Source organism: Melanostigma gelatinosum, assembly GCF_949748355.1.
Source record: "Melanostigma gelatinosum genome assembly, chromosome: 1".
NCBI lineage: Eukaryota > Metazoa > Chordata > Actinopteri > Perciformes > Zoarcidae > Melanostigma > Melanostigma gelatinosum.
The window spans coordinates 18,653,020-18,674,408 of record NC_136634.1 but is presented as its reverse complement, the minus strand read 5'-3'; the positions used below and the strand labels follow the sequence as shown (position 1 = coordinate 18,674,408).

At 45.5% G+C, this 21,389-nt stretch overlaps 1 protein-coding gene across 1 annotated transcript in view; it reads right to left on the bottom strand.

Annotated features, from left to right (window-relative positions):
* Positions 1 to 775: 775 nt before the first annotated feature.
* The window catches only part of hipk2 (homeodomain interacting protein kinase 2), a 71,477-nt gene continuing 50,863 nt past the window's right edge, over positions 776 to 21,389 (bottom strand). Inside the window, exons 4-15 of the mRNA XM_079275010.1 lie at positions 20,654 to 20,773; positions 19,323 to 19,409; positions 16,096 to 16,280; positions 15,813 to 15,975; positions 13,530 to 13,755; positions 12,736 to 12,857; positions 10,246 to 10,376; positions 9,087 to 9,269; positions 8,625 to 8,948; positions 7,595 to 7,839; positions 7,307 to 7,467; positions 776 to 7,005 (exon numbers count right to left, since the gene is read on the bottom strand). Coding sequence (XP_079131136.1) covers positions 6,550 to 7,005; positions 7,307 to 7,467; positions 7,595 to 7,839; positions 8,625 to 8,948; positions 9,087 to 9,269; positions 10,246 to 10,376; positions 12,736 to 12,857; positions 13,530 to 13,755; positions 15,813 to 15,975; positions 16,096 to 16,280; positions 19,323 to 19,409; positions 20,654 to 20,773 — 2,403 coding nt within the window. The 3' untranslated portion in view covers positions 776 to 6,549. The remainder of the gene's footprint in view (positions 7,006 to 7,306; positions 7,468 to 7,594; positions 7,840 to 8,624; positions 8,949 to 9,086; positions 9,270 to 10,245; positions 10,377 to 12,735; positions 12,858 to 13,529; positions 13,756 to 15,812; positions 15,976 to 16,095; positions 16,281 to 19,322; positions 19,410 to 20,653; positions 20,774 to 21,389) is intronic.

The window sequence follows — 21,389 nt, the reverse complement described above, 5'->3', positions numbered from 1 at the left end:
CATGGAGCTGCCAGCCTATAGTGGAATGTAACCAACTCAACCACTGTGTTCAGTTTGGAAGAACTTCTACTTTATTTGATTATTACCAGGTTAGGCTACTTTATTTCTACTCTTCTACAGAAGAGGCAAATATTTACATTTGACAGTTACAATTCATTTCCAGATTAAGATTTTACATAAAAAAAAGATACAGTATGAGTTTATGCAAAATATTGTAACAACCCAACTGTAAAATAAATAAAAGGAGCATACCACGACTAACTATTCGAATAAAATGATACTTAACAATTAATGCATTTCTATTAACGATCCCAAAATATAATACATAACACTCACGGTGGCTTTGTGTCTGTGTCATCAGCGCCTTTGGTATTTGATACAAAAATGTAGGATGTCCTTCAATAATTTAGTATTTTAACATAGTATTTGTTAAATAGTGTTATTTGTATTTTGACTTACGCCCCCTGAACAGAATATTCTTCCACTATTGGATTCAATCTCTTGGGGCCACTTCAACATGGTGCATGAGTAAAATAAGGGGAAACACCTGTGTGCACAGCCTTTTGGAGTTATAATGTGTAGTATGTCTGCATTATTGTATATTTTTATTTCCTTTCTGATGTATTGAAAGAGTTGCTCAGGCACTCAGAACAAACCTCAAGCACTGTCACACACACACACACACACACACACACACACACACACACACACACACACACACACACACACGCACACACGCAAACGCCAGAGTAGAAAACAGGAGACCGGTGCCGTGACTTAACAGTTTAATGTAAATCCAAGACAAAGTGTGATTACATTTCTACACATATACAATATGCATATGTGAGCATACAAATTCTCATTAATAACTCGATTCACCTCGGAGACCGAAAAAATGATCAAAAGTAACAGTGAATAACAAGCTATAACATAGTTCACCACAACGCGAGCCCCTTCTCACCCTACAGTTAGTAAAGAGGACAATTAAAATAACTATATTCTTCTATTTGACGAAGCTGTTTGTCTGTTAAAATCCTCCTGTAAAATTTACAATGCTATCATTAGTTTTTTCGAAGCCTAATATAAATTCACTCCATTTTTCTACAACGAAAATGATTAAGAGAAGCACACAACATCATAATGGTAACACAAGCGCTTAGTAGCAAGTACTCAACTTCTTAGGAGGTTTAATTAATCCTTCTTCTTATTGTCAATATTATATTTATTTAAACATTCTATAAAGCCAGTAAAATATCCATTCTCATAACATACTTAATAATATTAGGCTAAGGAACAGGGTATACATAGAACGCTACAGATCAGAAGATTGAAATAATGAGACGTCACACCCCAATAAACAAAAGTAAATAAGAAAAGACAATTAACAGAGAAGTATACTAGGAAATACTGCAGCACACATTAGTTTTATCGACAAAGAATGAGATTTTACACCATTGAGAAATCAAACAGCAATGGAAATAAAAGGGGGTCAGGGTTTGATGCACTCTTAGGTCTTTAGAAAATGCAAATAAACTGATAAATCCCTTGCATGAGTATCGTTGTGCAGAAATTGAGCAATTTACAATTTTGAGAATGTACCCAAAAAGGAATTGTGACTGTGACATGACCTCTAGCTTTAGAAGAATATTTTTGTCGTGCAAACAGGGAAATCTGGTTCATAGCTTTGGTCTACCACTTCTAGATTCCGTTTATTAACACCACAAAAATAACAATCTTTGGCCAGAAATCTCTCCGAAAGTAAGATGGGAAAAGCTACATCTTTCAGTTATGTAAAGCAGGACCAAAGATCTTACAACACAGCAATTTGGGGGATTTAAAGTGGTACAAATGGATCCATATCCTTGCCTGGTTTTACATAAATTAGAATAAATTAAGATAGCAGGAAAACGATCGTATTTCAATCAGTTTTGGTTCTTAATTTCATTCATTTTGATCCCCTGACACCCTCTATCAGTGATGGCATCAAACCTTGACCACCTCACCCTGAATTCCCCCAAGGAATAGCCAGCAAAAGGAGCCGATATCTCCTCAACGAAAAGTACAAAATAAAACAACCTATGCTCTCATCCGAAAGGGCTTTAAGAATGCTCGTGTGGCTAGATTAGGAATTACCTGGTGACAGAGAGTACATCAGCTCATGATTAATCCACCTAACGCCTCTTCCTGACTCCTGTACTTTGGGAGGCAGCTGCGACTTTGCCGAACGGTTTACACTGAAGCTCGTGCGGGTCGATGTTGCGGGTTGTCTGCTCTCCAAGTCGCCTTGGAGGAGTTTGTCTGAAGACTAGTGTGGCACTGTGCGCCCCTAACGCTCTCAGGAATGTTTCCACAGCTCCAGGAGGAGGAATCACGATAACACCATGAGCAAAGCTGGAAGTTTGAGTGTATTTTATAGAAGAACGCCAGGCTTCACAGAGAGAGAGACACACTGCCTTATTTCGTTTTTAAATGTCACCATGAACCTTTGGAGGTTTTGTTGACTATTTGGAAGGCAGTGGTCTAACAGGAAAGTCGCTAGCTGGGAAGGCTCACCTCAACAACACAAAACATGTTCACTCTACTTAAGCACATTTTGGTAATTGTAAGGTCACTCAATCTACGTTAATGCTCACGTTTCTGATTCCCCTTTTTTTTTTATAAAACACAAAACATTGGTTTTGTGAAACAGAGTAATAGACAAAGGTATGATACACATCAAGTCATTTCCCGCAATGTTGCGCATACAGGGCCTCTCTTAATTGGATCTTTCATTTGAGAAAATAGCAATTATTTGACATCCCCTAATCATGAGGATAGTAGTGGTTTTACATTACTTCTCTTACATGGGATTTTGCTGGAGATCAGATCTATAATTATTGCATCATGCATGGCCACTTACGGTGTAGAAATTAAATGAATGGTCACCCGCTGAGAAAGATCTAAAGCCATATCAGATGTCGCAGGTCGCACATTACATTCATTTTGTGCGGGTGACCGTGGTTTTAAAGGTATAGTTGGTACATTTTTGATTAATTCATTTTTACAGGTCATTCTACTCCATGGCACGCTAATGTAAAACAAACTTTTTAGTTTACAAATTCATTTTCATACGACACCAATAAAGCTACAACGTCAACAACATAAAAAAAACCCCCAACAACAACAACTGGCTTATCAATTTGGAGAGAGGTTTGATGATTATTGATCATCCAACCTAGACAGGTGTGAGGAGTAATGAGAGTGAAACCAAACAAGCTTTCAAACAGACTGCAGCTCTTCTCAAAGTTGAACATCCAGATTCTAAACAAATTGATGACTGTGCTGTATGCTTTAAATACGTTGAATCGTCCTTGTGAACATGCATTTGCTTGGGGGGGGGTAAAACAACATGTCCTCAACACTACTCATAAAGCGTTTAAAGATGAGACCAAAAGTTATTGCCTGTCTGCTGCCCGAGCACAGCTGTGGAGGATTGCTCGTACTGTGCTGCACACGATCGGTCCGTTGAATTCTTTGGTGGGAGAAGCGAAAAGAGAGACCAAGTGTGACAACGCTATCCCCGTGCTGACAGGAGAGGGGACAGGACAGCAGTGTAGCGTGGGTAACGCCAGATTCCCCTAAAACAGTGGAATGTTTCAGTAGTCTGTCTCATAACAGAGGAGCAGATTTCAGTGGATAAATATCTCCCTTATGCATGTGTGTGCTTAGGCCCCAATGACCTAGAGGAAATGAAGTCAATAAAATAAAAAGACAACAAGAGAACAGAGAAGAATGATGTAACCAGTACTATGTAATCACATCTTTAACTACCCGGACCTCAGACCTGCATGCTGGAGCTGACGGGGAGTGGAGAGTTGAAGGGGGGAAAGTACCAGGATGACAAACCACTCTGGGGCCCGTCAGGTGATTCTTTTTTCTGTTTTTTTAAAGCGATGGTTGTATTTTCGAACCTGGCTGGTGCCCCCTCAAGCCAAAGCATCTATCTTTAAGGGCCCCATTGGGTTATCATCAACTCAACACTTACTGTCACCAGCAGTGTTGCAACACTTTACACAGGTGCACCCACCTCCACGGAATACGAAACATTACTGTACATCAACCTCCAGGTTACAAAGTAGAAATGAGCCTGACATATCATAAAAAGGACACATCCACAAGAATTATTGCAACAATCTCTAAAAAATAAACACAAGATGTACTACAGCCATGTCAAAAGGTTCAAGATAATGTTAAGTTAAAAAAACAAACAAATCACTTCAAATGCAAGTACTATGGCAAACCATGAAGGAGAGGGGAAGGCGTTCACTAAACCACCAGCAGTACTGATGTGCCTACGTTCAAGAGGACAAATAAACAGAGGAGATTATTTGTATCATTGGCTACAAGAAAGAAAAAAAAGTCGTCTGTTAAATCAAGCAGCAAACACACAAAGTGACAGCCCTATTGGTTCTCTAAGTGTTCGGGTGTCCCGTTCGGCTGGCGTGGCGATGTCTGTGGTGTACCCGGCTCGAAGACAAATGGACAATGGCAACAAAATCGTCCGCGAGGTGCCCTTCCAGGTGTATGCTGTGGCCTTTCCCGTCTGTTCTGTTGAGATGCTACCCAAACCTCAAGCTCAACAAAATAACTCGCAATTACCTTTGCCGGAGAAACAAACAACATTAGCAACAATCGACGACAACAAAAGGATTCCTGTCAGAATTTACAAATGCGCATTCCGGTAAGGTAGTGCCCCCTTCGGCCTGCTACCAACCACCCGGGCTCAGTGTCACTATCAACCTGCTCAGTGCCAACTTGCTACCATTTTAGTCCCATTTAAGATAGAGCGTTTCCCCCTGCCCTCCACAGTCCCTACCTCAACTGACCCTACGCCTTCAAACAGCCCCTTCCCTCGTGCCTACACGGTATCTCTCTCGAACAACTCTCGATTCTCTCCCTCTCCTCTGCAGCCTGGCTATCCCGAGCCTCACAGACCCACCCTCATGGCAACAATAACTTTCTGTCAGGCCCTTCTCTCAGACGAGCTTTAAACCTTTAAGAAACGACCAAACATTGTACTGTAACTCACTCTCTGTACATCAACACCGAGCTAATATCTCTGCTCCGTTGTCACGATGCATGAATTCCCTTGTGTGATTACAAAAGAACAAAACAAATATATTCCAAGCTAAAGCCACAATTTGGGTGCCACTGTGATTTACGGCTACAGCTATACTGTACATTTTCATATTTACATGAATATCCAGAGCAAAATGTAACAAGAATTTATCTATGACTTTGGTAAGTACCCCAGGCAAGTTATCTCATGCACACATAGTAAAACAGCTCAGCGTGATGTCAACTCTGACATTAATCTTCATCATCTATAGTACGCTGTCATTAAGGACAAGAAACAGCTGAGCCTACACCTGGAAGAGAGCTACAACTGCCCCGACTAGGATGTCAAACCAGGGAAACATGTCTCTCCGCGTATCGCTATCGTCTCTTGTTGGCTTTCAGGATCCAAGCCAAGTAAACTGTGTCGTCATATCTGTAAGGCACTACGAGGGAACAATGGTCAAAACCGAGAGACTGAAGAGAGTTTTAAGGAGGTGGACTACACACGCATGGCTGACAGTAGCACACACAGACAATCACGTTGTACATGCCTATGTTATTATAACCACTTTGTGCAATCACATTGAAAAAAGAAGAACAAATCAATCTATTGGTGTCAGAAAAAAAACAAAAACAGGTGCAGACTGCTACGTTCTAAGAGCGGGGCCCAACTAAGACACCGAGCTAAAACTGAAGTATCGTCATAAAAGTGAAACATAAAGGAACAGAATATCTATAAATACACGAAAAAGTTTGTTGTCTTCTGTTGGTTATATTTCCAGAAGCCTCCTCGGCTGGAGAAGGTGGAGTAGGGGGGGGGGGGGGGGGGGGGAGTTGCCTCTCTTTTCTCCCCACACACCATGAATGATTTGGAAATATTAAGACAGTTCAAGGCCATCAATATTTTTTTTTTCTTTGAAGAGCAGCAGGTTTCCGTATTTCACCTTCTCCCAAATGTCTTGGGATTCCAAACTTCCAGTCAGTAACCCCTGTTCAACAGTCTCTTCCCAAATTTAAGAGGGGGAAATGAAAACAAAACAAAAACAGAAAGCCTCCACTGTTCCAAAAAGGCCTGTTTCAAACTTCCCTGTAAAACGAATGAGACGTTACTTTCCGCACAAAGTAAAGCGAAGAACAGACAAATAAACGCAAAAAAAACTGGCCCTTTCAGGAGGAAAAAAATTGAAAGAAAACATCTTGAACTGTACCCCTCTGAAATTCAACCCCATCTTTCCCTTCTAGAGAGGCTGTGAATTCTTTTTTCTTCTTCTCTCTGTCGTTATATCTTCAAGTTATACGTGACAGTTTCATGAGGATTGCATGTTCCTCTGTCTCTGTTTATGTCTGAGGTCGAGGAGAGGATGTTTAGGATGCCGACGGGGCGAGAGGGTTTCGGGGGGGGGGGGGACAGCAGCGCTGGGTCAGGCTCGCCAGTGTCAGTCAGTGTCCTCTCTAGAGGTAAGGGTACTGGTTGACCTTGGTGGGGCTCAGTGGGTATCCAGTGTAGACAGCGGAGGCGGGCGAAGCGCTGATGTAGGCCTGGTGGGCAAACTGGGCCTGGTACTGGCTGTGGTGCAAGGTGGGCGAGGGCAACACGCCCATGCTGACCGGGACCTGGTGGATGATGCTTGGTGGGTAGCTTCCGTGCTGGACTGCGTGGCGCGCTGAGCCCTGCGTTGCCACCAGGTGGGCCACGGTGCCGGTGGAGCCCAGAGCAGCAGGGGTTGTGTAGGCGTAGAGGTGGGGCTGGCTGGGTAGGTGTGTGGCAGCCAGGTGCGGGTGGATATTGCCCGTGTGAGAGGGGCTGTTGTGATGGAAAGAGTACGGGGCCTGAGTGGCCATGGTGGGGGTGATGTAGGCCTGCTGGCGCCGATGACCATTTCGCTCAGCTACCATATGCTGCTGGGCCTGGATGAGCAGACGATAAGACGGCCAGTTTTAGCCTCAAATATAAAACACTTTCACAAATGCATTGGGTTAGTTTGCCAATTTATTATTATCATAGTTTGACATTTTGGGAAATGATCTTATTCGGACATAGCCAGGCAACTGGCCAGTGTTTACCAAACGAACAATGAGGGTGGTTTCGATCTTCTCATCAAACAGAACCTGAAAAAGCTTATCCCCCAAAATAAGCTTTACATACGATAAACAACATACACGATTCCTCTACACATATCATACACACTTATTCACACGCGCGCCATACCTGGCTGAGATTGAGAGGCTGCTGCTGGAGGGAGTGTAGCACAGAGCGCTGCTGTCGGTAGGACCCGCCTCCAATAACGCCCCTGTGTAGGTGATTATTGCCAGACACCACTCCATTGGAGGATTTGAACTTGTAAACTGCATTCTGATGGTTCATTGCTTCTGCACAGGAGAGGATACAAGTTTGGCTATTTGGGAAGCAGTAAGTCCAACACATAACAACGGAATAGTTAGCGAATGCACGAGGCTGTGGTTTAGGTTTTGGGAGGAATCTGTCACAGTCTCTTACCTGGCATCAGGCGCTCACACTCATTTGGGACCTCACTGCTCTGGGTTTTGAGAGGTGGAATGATGATGGTGCGGGGGTTCCCGTTGTTGTAGTTGTCCAGGATGGTGGTCTTCGTGTCGTAGCTGTTGTTGTTGGGGTGCCTGGAGTCCACGGTGTAGGGGCTGTTGTTGCTGGAACAGTCGGAGGCGGGCGAATCGTGGACCGTCACGCAACTGATGACATTCTTCCGCTGCTTTGAAGAGGAACTGGAGGAAACAAAAGGGAGGGAAGTTACTTAGAGAACAACTTCTGCGACTAAACAAAACTCAAGGCAATCGATATTATGCTATGATATATGCTGGTTCAATGCTTAAATGTTTTCACTGCATTTTTCATGATCAGATTCGACTCTAATTCGACTTTAATTGTAGACTATATGCTGCTGCCAAGTACTGAACCTTACGATGTACGTCAAAACATACTTTTGAGTTATTTTTTGCAGGATATAAATCTATTGTTACTTTTTTCTTTTTCTACCACTGTGATTGCTTAGTTTGCGTTTCAATACAGCACATCATACAGGACTTGTCTTTGGCACATCTTTTCTTTGCTGTTGTCAGATGAGAGCGCGGTAATAAAATTGATTCGATCCATGGTCACAAATTACCACTGCCACAGTAATTACCACTGGCCTCACACGGCCCCATTAGCATTCTATGACTTCAGATCAAATTACTTTTATAGTAATCTGATACTAGAAAACACAGAGATAAGTCATTTAAAATCCTGTATTTCATTCAAATGCTTAAAATAAAAATATGTGATCACAGGAACATCCTTAAGATGGCAGAAAGTTGGCTTCTTAGTCCTGCCCAGTCAAAGCAGACGCATGACATGTTTCAAAAGAGGTATCTTCTCTGTTTGTTGTGAAGGTTCATATAGCCATGAAAAGCCTGCAGACCTTTTACCTCAGTGGCAATTCACTCTATGAGGATGAGCAATGACAAACAAACTTCTGAGCGACACAGAACCACATGAACCCAGAACTGACCTCTTTTTTTGTTTGTGGTCGTCTTCCTCATCCGTGTCACTGCTGATGGTGATGATGCTGACTGCAGGGCTGGGCGTGTCGGGGATGATGATGGTCTGTCTGGGGACGTGGTGCTGATGCTGGTGGTCGCGGGTGGTGCTGGAAGCCTGCTCTGCTTCGCTAGACCCCCACCCGCCACCCCCGCAGCCCTGCGGGGGCGGGCAGTTGGAGGACGAGCCGTTCTGTAGCACGGCGCAACGTGGAGGTGTGTTCTCCTTCACCCGCTTGGAGCGCTGCGGGGACAGCACCGCCTGAGAGGACGACACCTCGTAGGCGGACATGTTCCTTATTGAAAGACAGAGAAGAGAGTTGAGGGTCACATTGGGGAAAAATACACAGACACTGTCGATCAAAAGCTGTGAGACATCGTGACCTTTTTGTGATTATCGTTAGGATGATTTACAATAAGTCTAAAATCAGTACCTGGCAGACATCTGGTGCTGTTTGTTCTTTTTGGAAGTGGAGTTGTTGTTGGTCGAGGGCTGCCTCATAACGTGTGCCACTCCCACATTGAGCGTCTGGTTAGACGGGAGCGTGACGTGGCCAGTCAACAAGGCTGGCTGCTGCATGATGGGATTGTAATGGCTGCCATGTGGATGGGAATTCCTGCAACATAACACAGTTTCACGTGACCACAACAATAAGACAAGCTGAAAAATACATTGATGTATCAGGACAATCAAAGCCAACGTTGGTGAGGAAAAAGTAAGACAGGGGGAGGTATTTCCCACAGAAGCCAGCGGGTGGCAGCAGATAACTTTTCAAAAGAGAACCAAAGCAGGAGAGGGAACAAGTGAGAGGAGAGAGCGAAGAGGGAGGGCAGAGGAGCTGACACCAGCAGCTGTGGAGCGATAGCTCTGCAGAGGAAGTGCGACACTTTCCCAATCGTCTCTCTGAGGACAACAGAGCTGCCACTGGACAGTAAGGGAGGGGAGGGACGGGGAGGTGAGCGTCTGGTCACAGATGGACAGCTCCGAATGAATTTTGTACATACATGGCCCCAGCAGTCCTCCGCACACACATTATATACCTGCATCCTCCTTATCTCCCTGCAGATGGGCTTCTGCCATCTATCCATCCATTTATCGAGTCATTGCCGTGACAGGCTATAGACCTGATGTCTCTACGTATACATATATCCCATCTCCCTGAGGTAAATCTGCTCTTATAAAAGCACCGGTGTTCACGTGGGTGACTGTGATTCATTGACAATAAAGGACAAGCTGTCAGGGAGATGCAGGCTCCTCGGTCAATCAGTCTTCTGCTACACCATCTTCCTATAGCACGTTTTGACCTATAAAAGCCATAAAACCACTGCTGGCCTTTGAAATCAATTTGTCTGCCCTGACCTACAGTCTTGCCCGAATGTTATGTGGATAAACTTGATTTCATAAAAGTGCTTTGTTCTTGAAGCTTTAAAGTGACACATGTCAACCAGTTAGATTTATTTGTCCAGCTAAATCCTTGGGAGAAGAGTGGTGGGTTCGAAAACTGTAGGCCACAATAGTGGGCCACAATATTCAGACATCAACGGTTAAGACTGGCTGGGAGCAGTGACAAGAAAGAAAGCAGTGTTGTTCACCTCCAGTTGGCAAGAGGCTGCGTGCTGCTCATGGAGTCGGGGATGACAGTGGCATGCTGGACTGAGGTGTGGGTGAGCTGCTGCCAGGCTGGAGGCAGCAGGATCTGCTGGGTGCCGCTGGGCCAGGCCTGCTGAGGGAGGAGAACACAGAGTGGGGGATAAAGAAAGAGGGGGGGGGGACCAGAAGTGTTGAAAGGACAGAGAGAGGAGATACAGGGAAAACAGTCAACTGCCGTGTAACAAAACAACCAAGCAATGAATTTTATTAATTTGTTTTCTGAAGTCTTTCAGGGACTGCAAAGCCACCCATGATTGAGTCTTTTCATTTTGGCATGATAAATGAAGGGACAAAGGGAACTCATTGAGCTCATTGATTAGTTTTGAGGGTGATAAATTACAGTACGGTATCTTTTCCAAAGTGCATAACAGCTGGTCTAAACCAGCTACGGCATGTAAAGTGAACTTCGCCAGCTTCAAGGAGACATCCATCGACAAAGGAGATAAGACCAGGAATTAATAAAAATGTACAGCAGCTCCTTTCTTGAGTCAAATCAACCTATGTTTTACCTTCATCTTTTACCTTTGTCTTAACCTTTATCTTCGTATTCACATATTTGCTGTGCGCTGTCTGTTTCCATTATATTCTGACACAAAGTAGCTGTTCCGCTCTGTGTTCTGGCTGCAGGCTTGTGGAAGTGGAATTGTTTTTGTCTGAGGCAGGTTGCAAAGTCCAAACCAACAAGCCTGTGGTTGAAGTGCTGCGGGGAGCATCTGCAGGCCGGCGGTGCTGCCTTGTCTGTGCACTGATGACTGACATCTCTAATGGAACATTGTGGAGCTGGAGATGGTCTTTACATCCAAGACCACAACCAATGCCTTTTATCAACATGCCATTAAGAGACTGTAATACATCCATCCATCTCCCGCTCCTCCTGCTCGCTCTATCTCCATTCCCGGCACTCTACCTCTCTCACTCGGCGTCTGCGTTGTGTAACCAGCCTGTCTGCCCTGAAATGGTAACCCAGTTAAGAGGCCATTTCTTTCTTCTCAGAGTACACCATCACTATCAGCGGCCCACCGCCTCCCACCTCGACCTACACTCCCCGGGTGAAAACCCTTTGTCACCTCGGGGCTTTGAAAGCCCCAGCTCTCACTCCCCAATTGTTTCCACATTTTCTGCATTCCTGCTCCAGATAAAGGTCCTGCTGGTGTCCCTGCCTCCCTCTACCCCCTCTCTGCTCGCCCAGGGTGCTCAGGGCTAAACTTGCATGGGTCCAAGGTGGGCAAAGGGTGCATGGGTAGCAGTGAGCAGTGGGTGTGAGAAGGCGCAGGTCGGGAGAATGCAACTGACAACTCGTCCAAGCCTGTGGGACCTCCCACCGTCAAGGAATAAATACACCACAAACCTAGTTATTAGGTGTGCTGCTCGCTGGCCTATATAAACCATCTGCCTGCGTTAACTATTGCATGTCTTTGTTTAACATGTGTGCAGACAGAGGTAAGTATGTGCAGAGCAGGGCAGCAATGTGCGAGCCACACTTGATATAACAGGTTGTGTAATTTACATTTCCCTTAAAGACGCGTAGATGCTTTCATTCGTTTTGCCTCTGCCCGAGCCATCATATCCATGGATCTGGTGATGTTGTGAATTCTCTGGTCATGCAGAGCCTCATCCAAGCTTCCCCTGACCTCCCAGGATCCTCCGAGGCCTGTAATTTGGAGCGCCTGACTTGGAAGCAGCCCTGGAGCTAATCACCATTTGGTATCTGACAGATTAACCCACCATAGAAACACACACACACACACACACACACACACACACACACACACACACACACACAGAGCTTCGCTGCCTGTCTGCCTGCCTACTGCATGATTAACTGGAGATAAGGGAGCGCTTCAAACTCCCTGGATTCACAGGGATATTTAAAGCCGTCATGGAAATTTCCATAGGGAAAGAGGTGGTGTGGTGATGGAAGCGTCTGTGTGTGTGTGTGTGTGTGTGTGTGTGTGTGTGTGTGCAGAGAGAGTGATGCACAGTCACTCCCTGTTACTTCCAACAACTGTATATTAGCAGCTAAAGCTTCGGCCCCACTGTGCAGGCTCCAGTGAAGGCCTTCTCTGTGTGAAAGGCTCCTGCCTTTGTGTGCATCAGACCATGGCAGCCTCAGCCTCCAGGAGAGCGGGACAGCAGAAAGAGCGAGTGAGGGGGAGAAAGAGTAAGAGGAGGGAGAGAGAGAGCGACAGAGAGAGAGAGCGAGGCAGGGAGCAATGCACAGGAGAGCTCGGCCTGAATGCGCTCAGGAAAAAAAACAGCTGCCAGCAGGGGCAGGGTCAGGAACATTGAGCGATTTCCAGCCTCCATCGATAGATACTATTCTTAGTGAAGGCTTATGAAAAAAAAGGATGCAGAGAGCTTTGTTCGTATGCGAGCAGTTCCAAGTCTGAAAGCCAAAAAACTCTATTAGTTCGTTCTCTGTGATACTTCACCTGTGTAAGCAGACCAGGTTGAATCTGCAGAGGCTGGGCACCAGGGGCCTGCGTCACTATGGGAACAGCATTCTCCATCCGCACAGAGTAACTGGTGTGCTTGGAAGGGGACGCCTGCAGCCCTGTGCACAAATAAAGCCCATGTTACAGAGGATGTCAACAAAACAACAACAAAAAAACATGCATTTCTGCAGAATTAAGAGCGAGAGATCACACAAAATGTTTTATTTGCACACTGATTCATGTGCATTCAACAGATGTCAAAACCCCCTCTGCTCTGTGTTCGAATATAGAAACGACACTTCAAAAAAAACAAACAGTAGTCATGGCAATAGTATAAAAACAGCTTCTAATAATGGATTTTTTTTATCACCCATTCCATAAAAAGAATAAATAAACAAACAGAATAATGCCTGAGAGCTTTTCTGCCCTCCCAGCACAAACACAGAGGAGACAAACAGGGGGGTGAGTAAGCCTTGCACAAACATATTCCATTTCCTTTCAAATGACTAATTGCCTCATCAAGTTATCAGGGAATGACAGTTTGACTCTACCTGTATGGTGCAAGACCGAAACTGCAAAACAAAATGAGAAAAAAGTGACTGTCTGTGCATAGACTGTCTGAGATAGAACTAAAACCGACTCCAGAGCTGTGTGCATTGTATTAGACAAATGTCTAGTCGTGTTGTATCATGCTGGCGCTCATGGCTGGGATTTTAGGTTTTGCACAGATGACCGCAAATCCCACTGTATTTACTCACACTAATGCATACTGACTGGTCAAACCTCCTTACCTTGGAAGCCAGGTGGGCAGACGATGAGCGCCTGCTGGAAGGGGTCGGGCCGGCCAGCGCAGAGCTGAGGAGCCCCCGGCTGTAGGGGCATGCTCCTCTGGGCCACGGCTGCCATAGAGGCAGCGGAGGGCTGGTAGAGTGCAGATTGGTAGTTTAGTATGGAGACATTGGGACTTGCAAAGGAAAGGGTGGCATTGTTGGTGGAGGAGGGAACCAGGTTGGCGGCCTAAAGGAACGATGGGACCAAAATAAAAATCATGAGAGTGGAGGTACTGATGGGAACAACAGGGGAGTGGAAGTGCTCCGGGGAGGGAGGGTTAAACAGCAGGCACGGTAAATACAAAAAAAAATAAAAAAAACAGAAAGATAACAGTATTCTAAAAAAAAAACAATACACAGACAAAGATGCAAAACAACCTCCAAGATAAGATCAGAGCCGGCGGAAGAATAAGGAAATTGGACGACTGATTTGAAAGTGTCTTATTAAAATATGTGGACCGTTGATTTGATTAATTAGAGGGAGGGAAAGAATGTTAGGAGAGATGCAATCAATGCTACAATCCGTAGAATAATCAACCATCAATGAGCAAAATGACACCACGCACATTTAGACTGAGATTTAGATCATCGTGTGTCATTTACAGCATTTATGTCATTTATGTCTGGACTTCTGGTGACAATATACTGAACATGAATTGATTATATGTCTCAGTACACAATTCAGCAACAACCAATAGCATAAACATCTTCCGTATTGTCTCGCTGAAATGATGAGAGTTAAAGGCAGAAGGAGATCATATTACTAAGACTGTTTAAATGTAAATGCAACTGAGTTATAATGAGCCAATATAATGAGCTGCAGCAAAACTTGACATTTCATGTCACAGCTTCACTATCTAGCCCCCAAATCAATATGCCTGACAGGAGTAATATTTCCCAGCCAGCAGTCGTTATATAATTGTGTAAGCTTAGGTAACCACCAGCATGTCTTGGCCATTAATAAGACATGTGGAATACTCAGATTGCCTGGGAACATCCTAGATACAAACAGATGCTTTTAAGAGACACCGTTTGCTCATCTCGTAACTCGTATTTGCTCCGCCAGACACCGTCTAATTTTAGCCCTTTCATTAAGCGCACATAGGGGTGGAGGGAAATAGACAGACAGCGCTTTCATTTTTCATTTGCTCTCTTTAGCGTGTTCGATAAACACCAGGGGAGGGAACATAATCAATATGGCACCGTGGCATTCATCATAAACAAGCACGGAAGCAGCAAAATACAAGCCAAAGATGCATTCCAGCCTTGCAAATGAATCGAGCTGAATAAATCACTAACTTAAGTCTGTTTGTATGCCCGAAAAACCAGCAGCAGAAAAGACAAACTGAGGGAATGTTAATCCATTTAAGTCACAGCAAGATGGGGTTTTTGTCGCATGCTACACACTGTGAGCTGGCTCGATATAGTTGGTGATAAAGAACTTTGTTTACTAAAGAGAGGGGTGGGGGAGAGAGAGCAGGAGTTGTAACTAAGCACAACCTGGAGAACCTTGCAACACGAAGCTCGGTGATTCCGGCATAAGCCAAAAGTCAGCAGTTTCGATTCACAGACCGTACGGGAACGAAGCGGTAAAGCACCACAGGCTCAATCCCGGGAAATGGGAGGAAAGAGGAGAAGACAGCGGAGGACAGGAGTGAGAGGAGGGAAAGGGAGAGAGGAAGCCTGGTAAAGGGATTCTTAAGGCCTGAAAGCCCCATGAATGCAAGGCAAGCAGGAAGTGGGGCTTGTCATGTGTGTAATCAGCACTTTGTGACAATCCCACAGGACCTGGGGCACAGACAGAAATGCAGGCAGACAGATATACATGCACCAAGGCAGAAAGGCAGGCAAGTAAGCATGGAAACGTGCAGACAGACAGGAAGAGCGGACAGAGAAAAACAGAACAAAGACACAAACAGACGCTTTTGGGCTGCTGAGCTGTTAAACTACTGACAGTTGGGCGTTTTTTAAAATGCGATTATTTGGTGAAGACGGCAGTTCACCGGGTTTGTAAGCAAGACGCATCATTCGTTTTGTGGCTTGAGGCAGCTCGGCATTAATTATCTATCGTGATATATTTATATATACATTTACTTGATAAATATTCCACACTGCATTTCTAATGCCATTTTTTCAATGGAAATGCCGTAAACCAAAGCTAAAATAATTAACACACTCGCATCCGAGGGCGTCAAAGCTCTCTCTGTCAGCGGTTGCCTAACATACTGATGAGTGAGGTTTCACCTGGCTGTGCACAGTGTTCAGCTGGTTGTTGAAGGTCATGGTGAGGTTGGTGGAGGTGCTGGGGGCCACGTGGGTGATAAAGGGCGTCTTGCTCTGGTTGACTGTGTCGTACATGTTGACGCGGTGCTTGCAGATCTCCATGTTTTGGAAGCACGACTTCACACTGCACGGACGGAGAGGGAGGGAGAAGGAATGAGTGCTGCGTCCTGTTACAGCGGCAGGTGTTATTTCCCTGTTTGAATGATAATTATACGAACAACAACAGGGCCCGTTCGGCACGTACTGTGTGCTGTGCGGGAAATCGAGGAGATGTGTCATAGTAACAAAGGGGTGGTTGAGCGTTTCGATAGGGGTGATCCTCTTGTCTGCGTCAATGGTCAGCATCTTGGTTAACAAGTCGATGAACTCCCTCCTGTCGGCCTTCTCTGCCAGCATCTCGGTCCCCTCCAGATCCGACGCCATGTTCACCTGGAGGCACAACAACGGACACACATGCATCTTAGCACACAGGGCCTGATTGAGGATTCAAGGACTCCCATGTTCACGCGGACGACAGAGAAAAGAAAATCTCTCCCACAACTTATTCCCATAGAGGGGCCTATTAATACTCACAAGGCCTCATCCGTTCGGGTGTCAGTGTGAGTGTCACAGAACCCGGAGATAACCTTGCACCTTAGTGACATTATAAACATTTGCGCTGGTATTTCTAGCACCACTTGAAATACCTCCTGGCGCCGTCGCTGAGATTTTTATCTCTTCCTGAGACGTGAAAACAAACAAAAAACATGAACCCTATAAATGTTGCCATTGGCTAGTCCTTATAAAATACAAATACAAACTTTCATAAAGGACACCATTTTGCGAGAGCCTCTTAGAGAGTAATGAGACAACTTAACTTCAACAGGTTTTGAAGCAATTCTGGGACACTGCCTTGGAATATTGTGTCGCTTTGTCTGTATTGCAGCTTGGGTTGTGGATGAACACGGGGCAAAGCAGCCGATTTCTGCAGGTTCTTTGCTCCAATGAAAACCCACAAAACTAGCAGGGATTGATTTGTTCGGCAGGGGACTAACTCTGGGGAGACTGGGTTTGCTTTTACATGTGGGGTGAGGTGGCGAAGGAAGCGGGACAAGGTCGTGATGTAGCTAGTCTGGGTTGAAGCGAACAAGCAGATTGTCAGGCAGTGCAAGGACAGAGACGGGGACAGAGGCAGCAGACAGGCAGCCTTGTTTATTGTGACTGCCACGCAGAGGTAGCGGGGCTGTTTTTAATAAAGACGCAGCGCTTATCTGGTCTGCTCCAGGGGCTATCAGATGTGCTGCCAGTCAACGCCGCAAATCTGATTCAATTCTCTTTCTCTATGCAGGTTATTCAGGCTCTGTAACCATCCCTCTCTGCTCGCCACCTCCGCTGGCTGTGATAAAGGAATAATCTGCGGAATGAGGTGAGACATAATCACGTCGTCCTCTGCTAGTGGAAGAGATGACTTTGGGAAATTTACACAGTTTGGTTGCTCGTGGGTAGCAGGTGGGAGTTGGCTGAGGGGTGCCACAATAATCAGACTCGAAGGCTCCAAGAGGAAGCCAGAAAAGGAATAAGAATTTTCCTAAATTTCCATTAAATTAAGATACGTGAATTTACTCGGTAGAAAATGTATTTTCATGCTTCATTTTCTTTCAATAGCAGCAAAAGACAACATTTGACATTTTCTAATCTTAAATGAAAATCAAAAAAGGCCACTAAATAAACATAAAGGCAACGGGCTTCAACAAATACGGTCAGCCTTGCGTGTTTTGCATGTCGACGGCTCTTTATGGAGCCACATCTGTGCCGTGGGGAGCACTGACATGCCACTCCGGAGTAAGGGCAGGGATGGCAGATGTCGAGCAGTGAGACAGACCGGGCTACGCCTCAGGAGGCCTGGAGCTCGGCGTGCAGGATGCAGTCCTGTCTTCTGCGCACAGCACTACGACGAGTGCAGATTTACCCATAAACCTTATTACTCAGTGGGAAGAGTATAGCAGAAGAGAGTGAAAGTGTATTTGCACGTGTATGTTGTAAAAAAAAGAAGAAGAAAAGACATGGTAAAGGCCATGCTGCCAGGGCTTCACTCCTATCAACCGAGATATTGAAGGATTGCAGATCAAAGCGGATGCATTTTTTCGAGGAGACCTTCCTTCCTATCATCAGGCCTCAAGCAGGATCCTGCATCTGCTCTAAGTTGGTCTCTGATTTACTCAAATTAGATATACTTGTGACTAAAGCCTCCCCACATTTCCCACGACTGAGAGGAGGTTCATTATTTCTTCCTGGCACCCAGCCTCTCTGTCTTTCAGGGCCTTCAGCTACATCATCCATTGTACACGCGGAGACAAATGTCCACGATGCTGACTTGTTTATACGGCCGAGGATAGCGAGACGGGGCAAAAATAGGCAGTTTTCTCCCACATTAAGCTTGTGCAGCTCTGCTGTAGCGCCTTTGTGGTAAGCTGAATCCGGCTGCTGCAGTGAGAGAAAGATGGGACACAGAGCTTGAAGCGTAGGAGACAGAGATGACCCAGGGGATATCATACCAGTGCAGGTTGGTTTCATTAAACTGCATATGTGTGTGTGTGTGTGTGTGTGTGTGTGCTGTAAACTCAACAAGCCCGGGCAGTGATACTATCATGTCCCAGCCGACAGCATGTTATTCCAGACAGGCCTGACAACGGCCCTGGGCACTACTGGACAACCATAATTGTCTCCATCACTTAAGTCACTACTTATCCACATGGACAGTCTCCAGAAGCTGCTCCTGGTTGGGCACCAAGTCGACCATTTTCAAAAAGAAATAATTCACCCGCTTGACTCTTATCTCTTGGCTCGTCATTATCAGAGGAAGGATCGAGGTGCACGATGACATGAGAGTACTGTCACAGATTCGAAGGGGGCCCTGGGAAAAACATTGTAATTTTCCATCACGCTGCCAGAACCGGTATTTGGCCAAGTAAGGGTGAACAAAACAACACTTAATATCATCTCCCTGTCAGGCACGTCCTATCAAAAATGTAATGGCTACATGTGAACTTTCCCACCACGGAGAGAGACCAATTCACGCTGAGTCGTCGAGGAAAGTGACATTAGATGTAGCCGCATTCAGCAGCACAATGTCTGTAACGTGTTTGATAGCGGTTCAGCAAAATGAAGAGCAGATTTGAGGAGGCGTTCCAGTGAACAGCTGCTTTCATTTCACTTTGTAAACTTCCATATAGAAGCAGAGCTACACTGCATCTGGAGTTCAGACCTTGGCAGCATAAATATTTGAAAGCATTTCAAATATTCGATGGAGAGTTCTGGGGATGCGATGGATCAAACTGACCTGGGACCTGGTTAGACTCATCATTTGAAGCTTCAAATGCAAGACAGGTGGATGTCATTCAAGCAAAAGACAGAGCAACGGCAAATAATATATCTATTGGTACGATTCGTTGGGGGAGAGAGTCATGTGTTCGTGTTACTGAAACAGCATACCTGCGCCATATCATCCAGGCAGTTGAAGATGTACTTGCGAGCCTCCTTGGACTTGATCCCCGTTTCACCCTCGTGGTCCTCTGGAGTCTGCGGGAGACAAGAAGCAGATGTTCCTCTCAAATCCACATCACACTTCCCCTCTGGAAACGCACGATTTACATTTGGCTCGTTACAGCCTCTTGTTGTTGATGTGCGGCAGGACTCGGCTTGCCCTCCGAGCAACCCTGGGGTAGCGCACAAACACTCATCTAACAGCCAGCGAAGATGGGGGGAGACGGGGGGAGACGGCATGTGGAGGCCCACGCTAAATCACTGAGATGACATGCAGAATGTAAACTGCACGCACGCTTTTCACACAAGTGCGCATGGACACACTTTCACTTAAACACTTGAACAAGGCGATCACTCTTTTTCAAAAGGTTGACTTTAGAAAGCCTGCTCACTGAACACATGATATTTTAAATTACAGTCAGCAAAGCGATGCAGCTGCTGTTACGTGGCAGCACATGGCAAGGTCAAATTAAAGCTGAGCAATCACTCTTCGGGATGCCTTGACGTTTGATTTTCCACAAAGCAAAGAGACTAGTTACAGCAGTGGTGTCGGGTCGGTGTCTTCCCTGCAATGCTGCTGTCACCTCTTATCTTCAGGACCTCAAAGAGCCCCTTATTCAACAGCACTGTGTTTGAAAAAGGCCTCCAAAGCACGAATGTCACACCGTTTTTCAGAGAGGACTGAGAAATTGTTATATTTGAGCAAAAAAAATGTGAAACAGTTGCGCACCTTTTACCTGACAACTGCTAAAAGCCCATGGACAGCTGACCCGAGAGCATTTACTATGTACTTTATGTTGCTATATGACTTCATTTAAAGGGCAATTATCATGGTGCGTTAACGGGATTCATTAGAAGCAAACGCACTAGGCTCTTCGAAAAATCATGACGATCCTAGGCTCAGCCAGATCAGACACTGTAAAGACATCACTGCCCTGCAGAACAAAAGTTCACCTTAAGTTAATGAGGGTAAAAAGGAAAGGAGCGGACCTCCTCAGTGTGTGGCCTACATGGAGGGACAGTGGAAGGGGGTTGGAGCAGACACCCTCTGAGCTGGATTCATCAGCCCGGGCTTCCATTTGCCAAATCCTCTCACAGAGATCCACTTTGCTCTCATTACTGTCTGACTTTCTTTATAGCCAGTGTCGTCAAGGCCTCACACACAGTGTGCCAGAGTGTCGTAGAATATTAACGACAGATATTGCTGGCAAAAATCTCGATGCTATACCGGAAGGCATTCGTGTGTTTGTGCGCATGCATCTCTATCATTCCAGCTGTACCTTAAGTCTCCAGAGAGGATAGGTGGAGTCGGGGTCTCTGTTGAAGAACCTGGTGGTTTTTGTCCCCGCACTCAACAGATACTCTGCAGGCAGACCCTGTGTCTGTGAGATATACCGGATCTGAAAGACAGGAGATAAAAAAAAATCCACGTGATACTTTTCACATCATATGCATGATTGAGCCATGAGTTGTGTTGAATTGGGGAGCCCGAATATCAGCAATGACAAAAGAAAAAAAGGCAAAAACTTTAGGATTGATGTTTGGCAGAAGTACGATCTATGCTGAAATGAACTACTCCAGACTTATATGGCTGCGGTATGCATTGCACCCAAACATGACCTCAGCTCAAGAGTCTGAGACTTGCAAATGAGACACTTTGCAAAGTTTCCGGGCTTGTGAAATATCAGGCGGGCTTGTTCAGTGATGGAGCACAACTTGCTCAAGGTTTTCCCACTGAGCCTCGTCTGACTGATAGAGAAGGGGGAATGCGGCAATGTCTTGCTCTGGAGCACAGGGGCTGCGCTAATTGGACAAGTGGCTCTGTGGCATCTGTTCAGATAAACAGGGAGGCTGCGCAAGAATCATCAGGGGCTGTCGGGGGGATTGGAGAAGCCTCCCAAACACACTCACAAGAGCACACTCGCGGAGAGAGAACATGCGCATATGCATGCACGTAAATATAACGACACGTGAAGTCAGAGTCATGATTATTGGAGGCGCCCAGACACACACAGT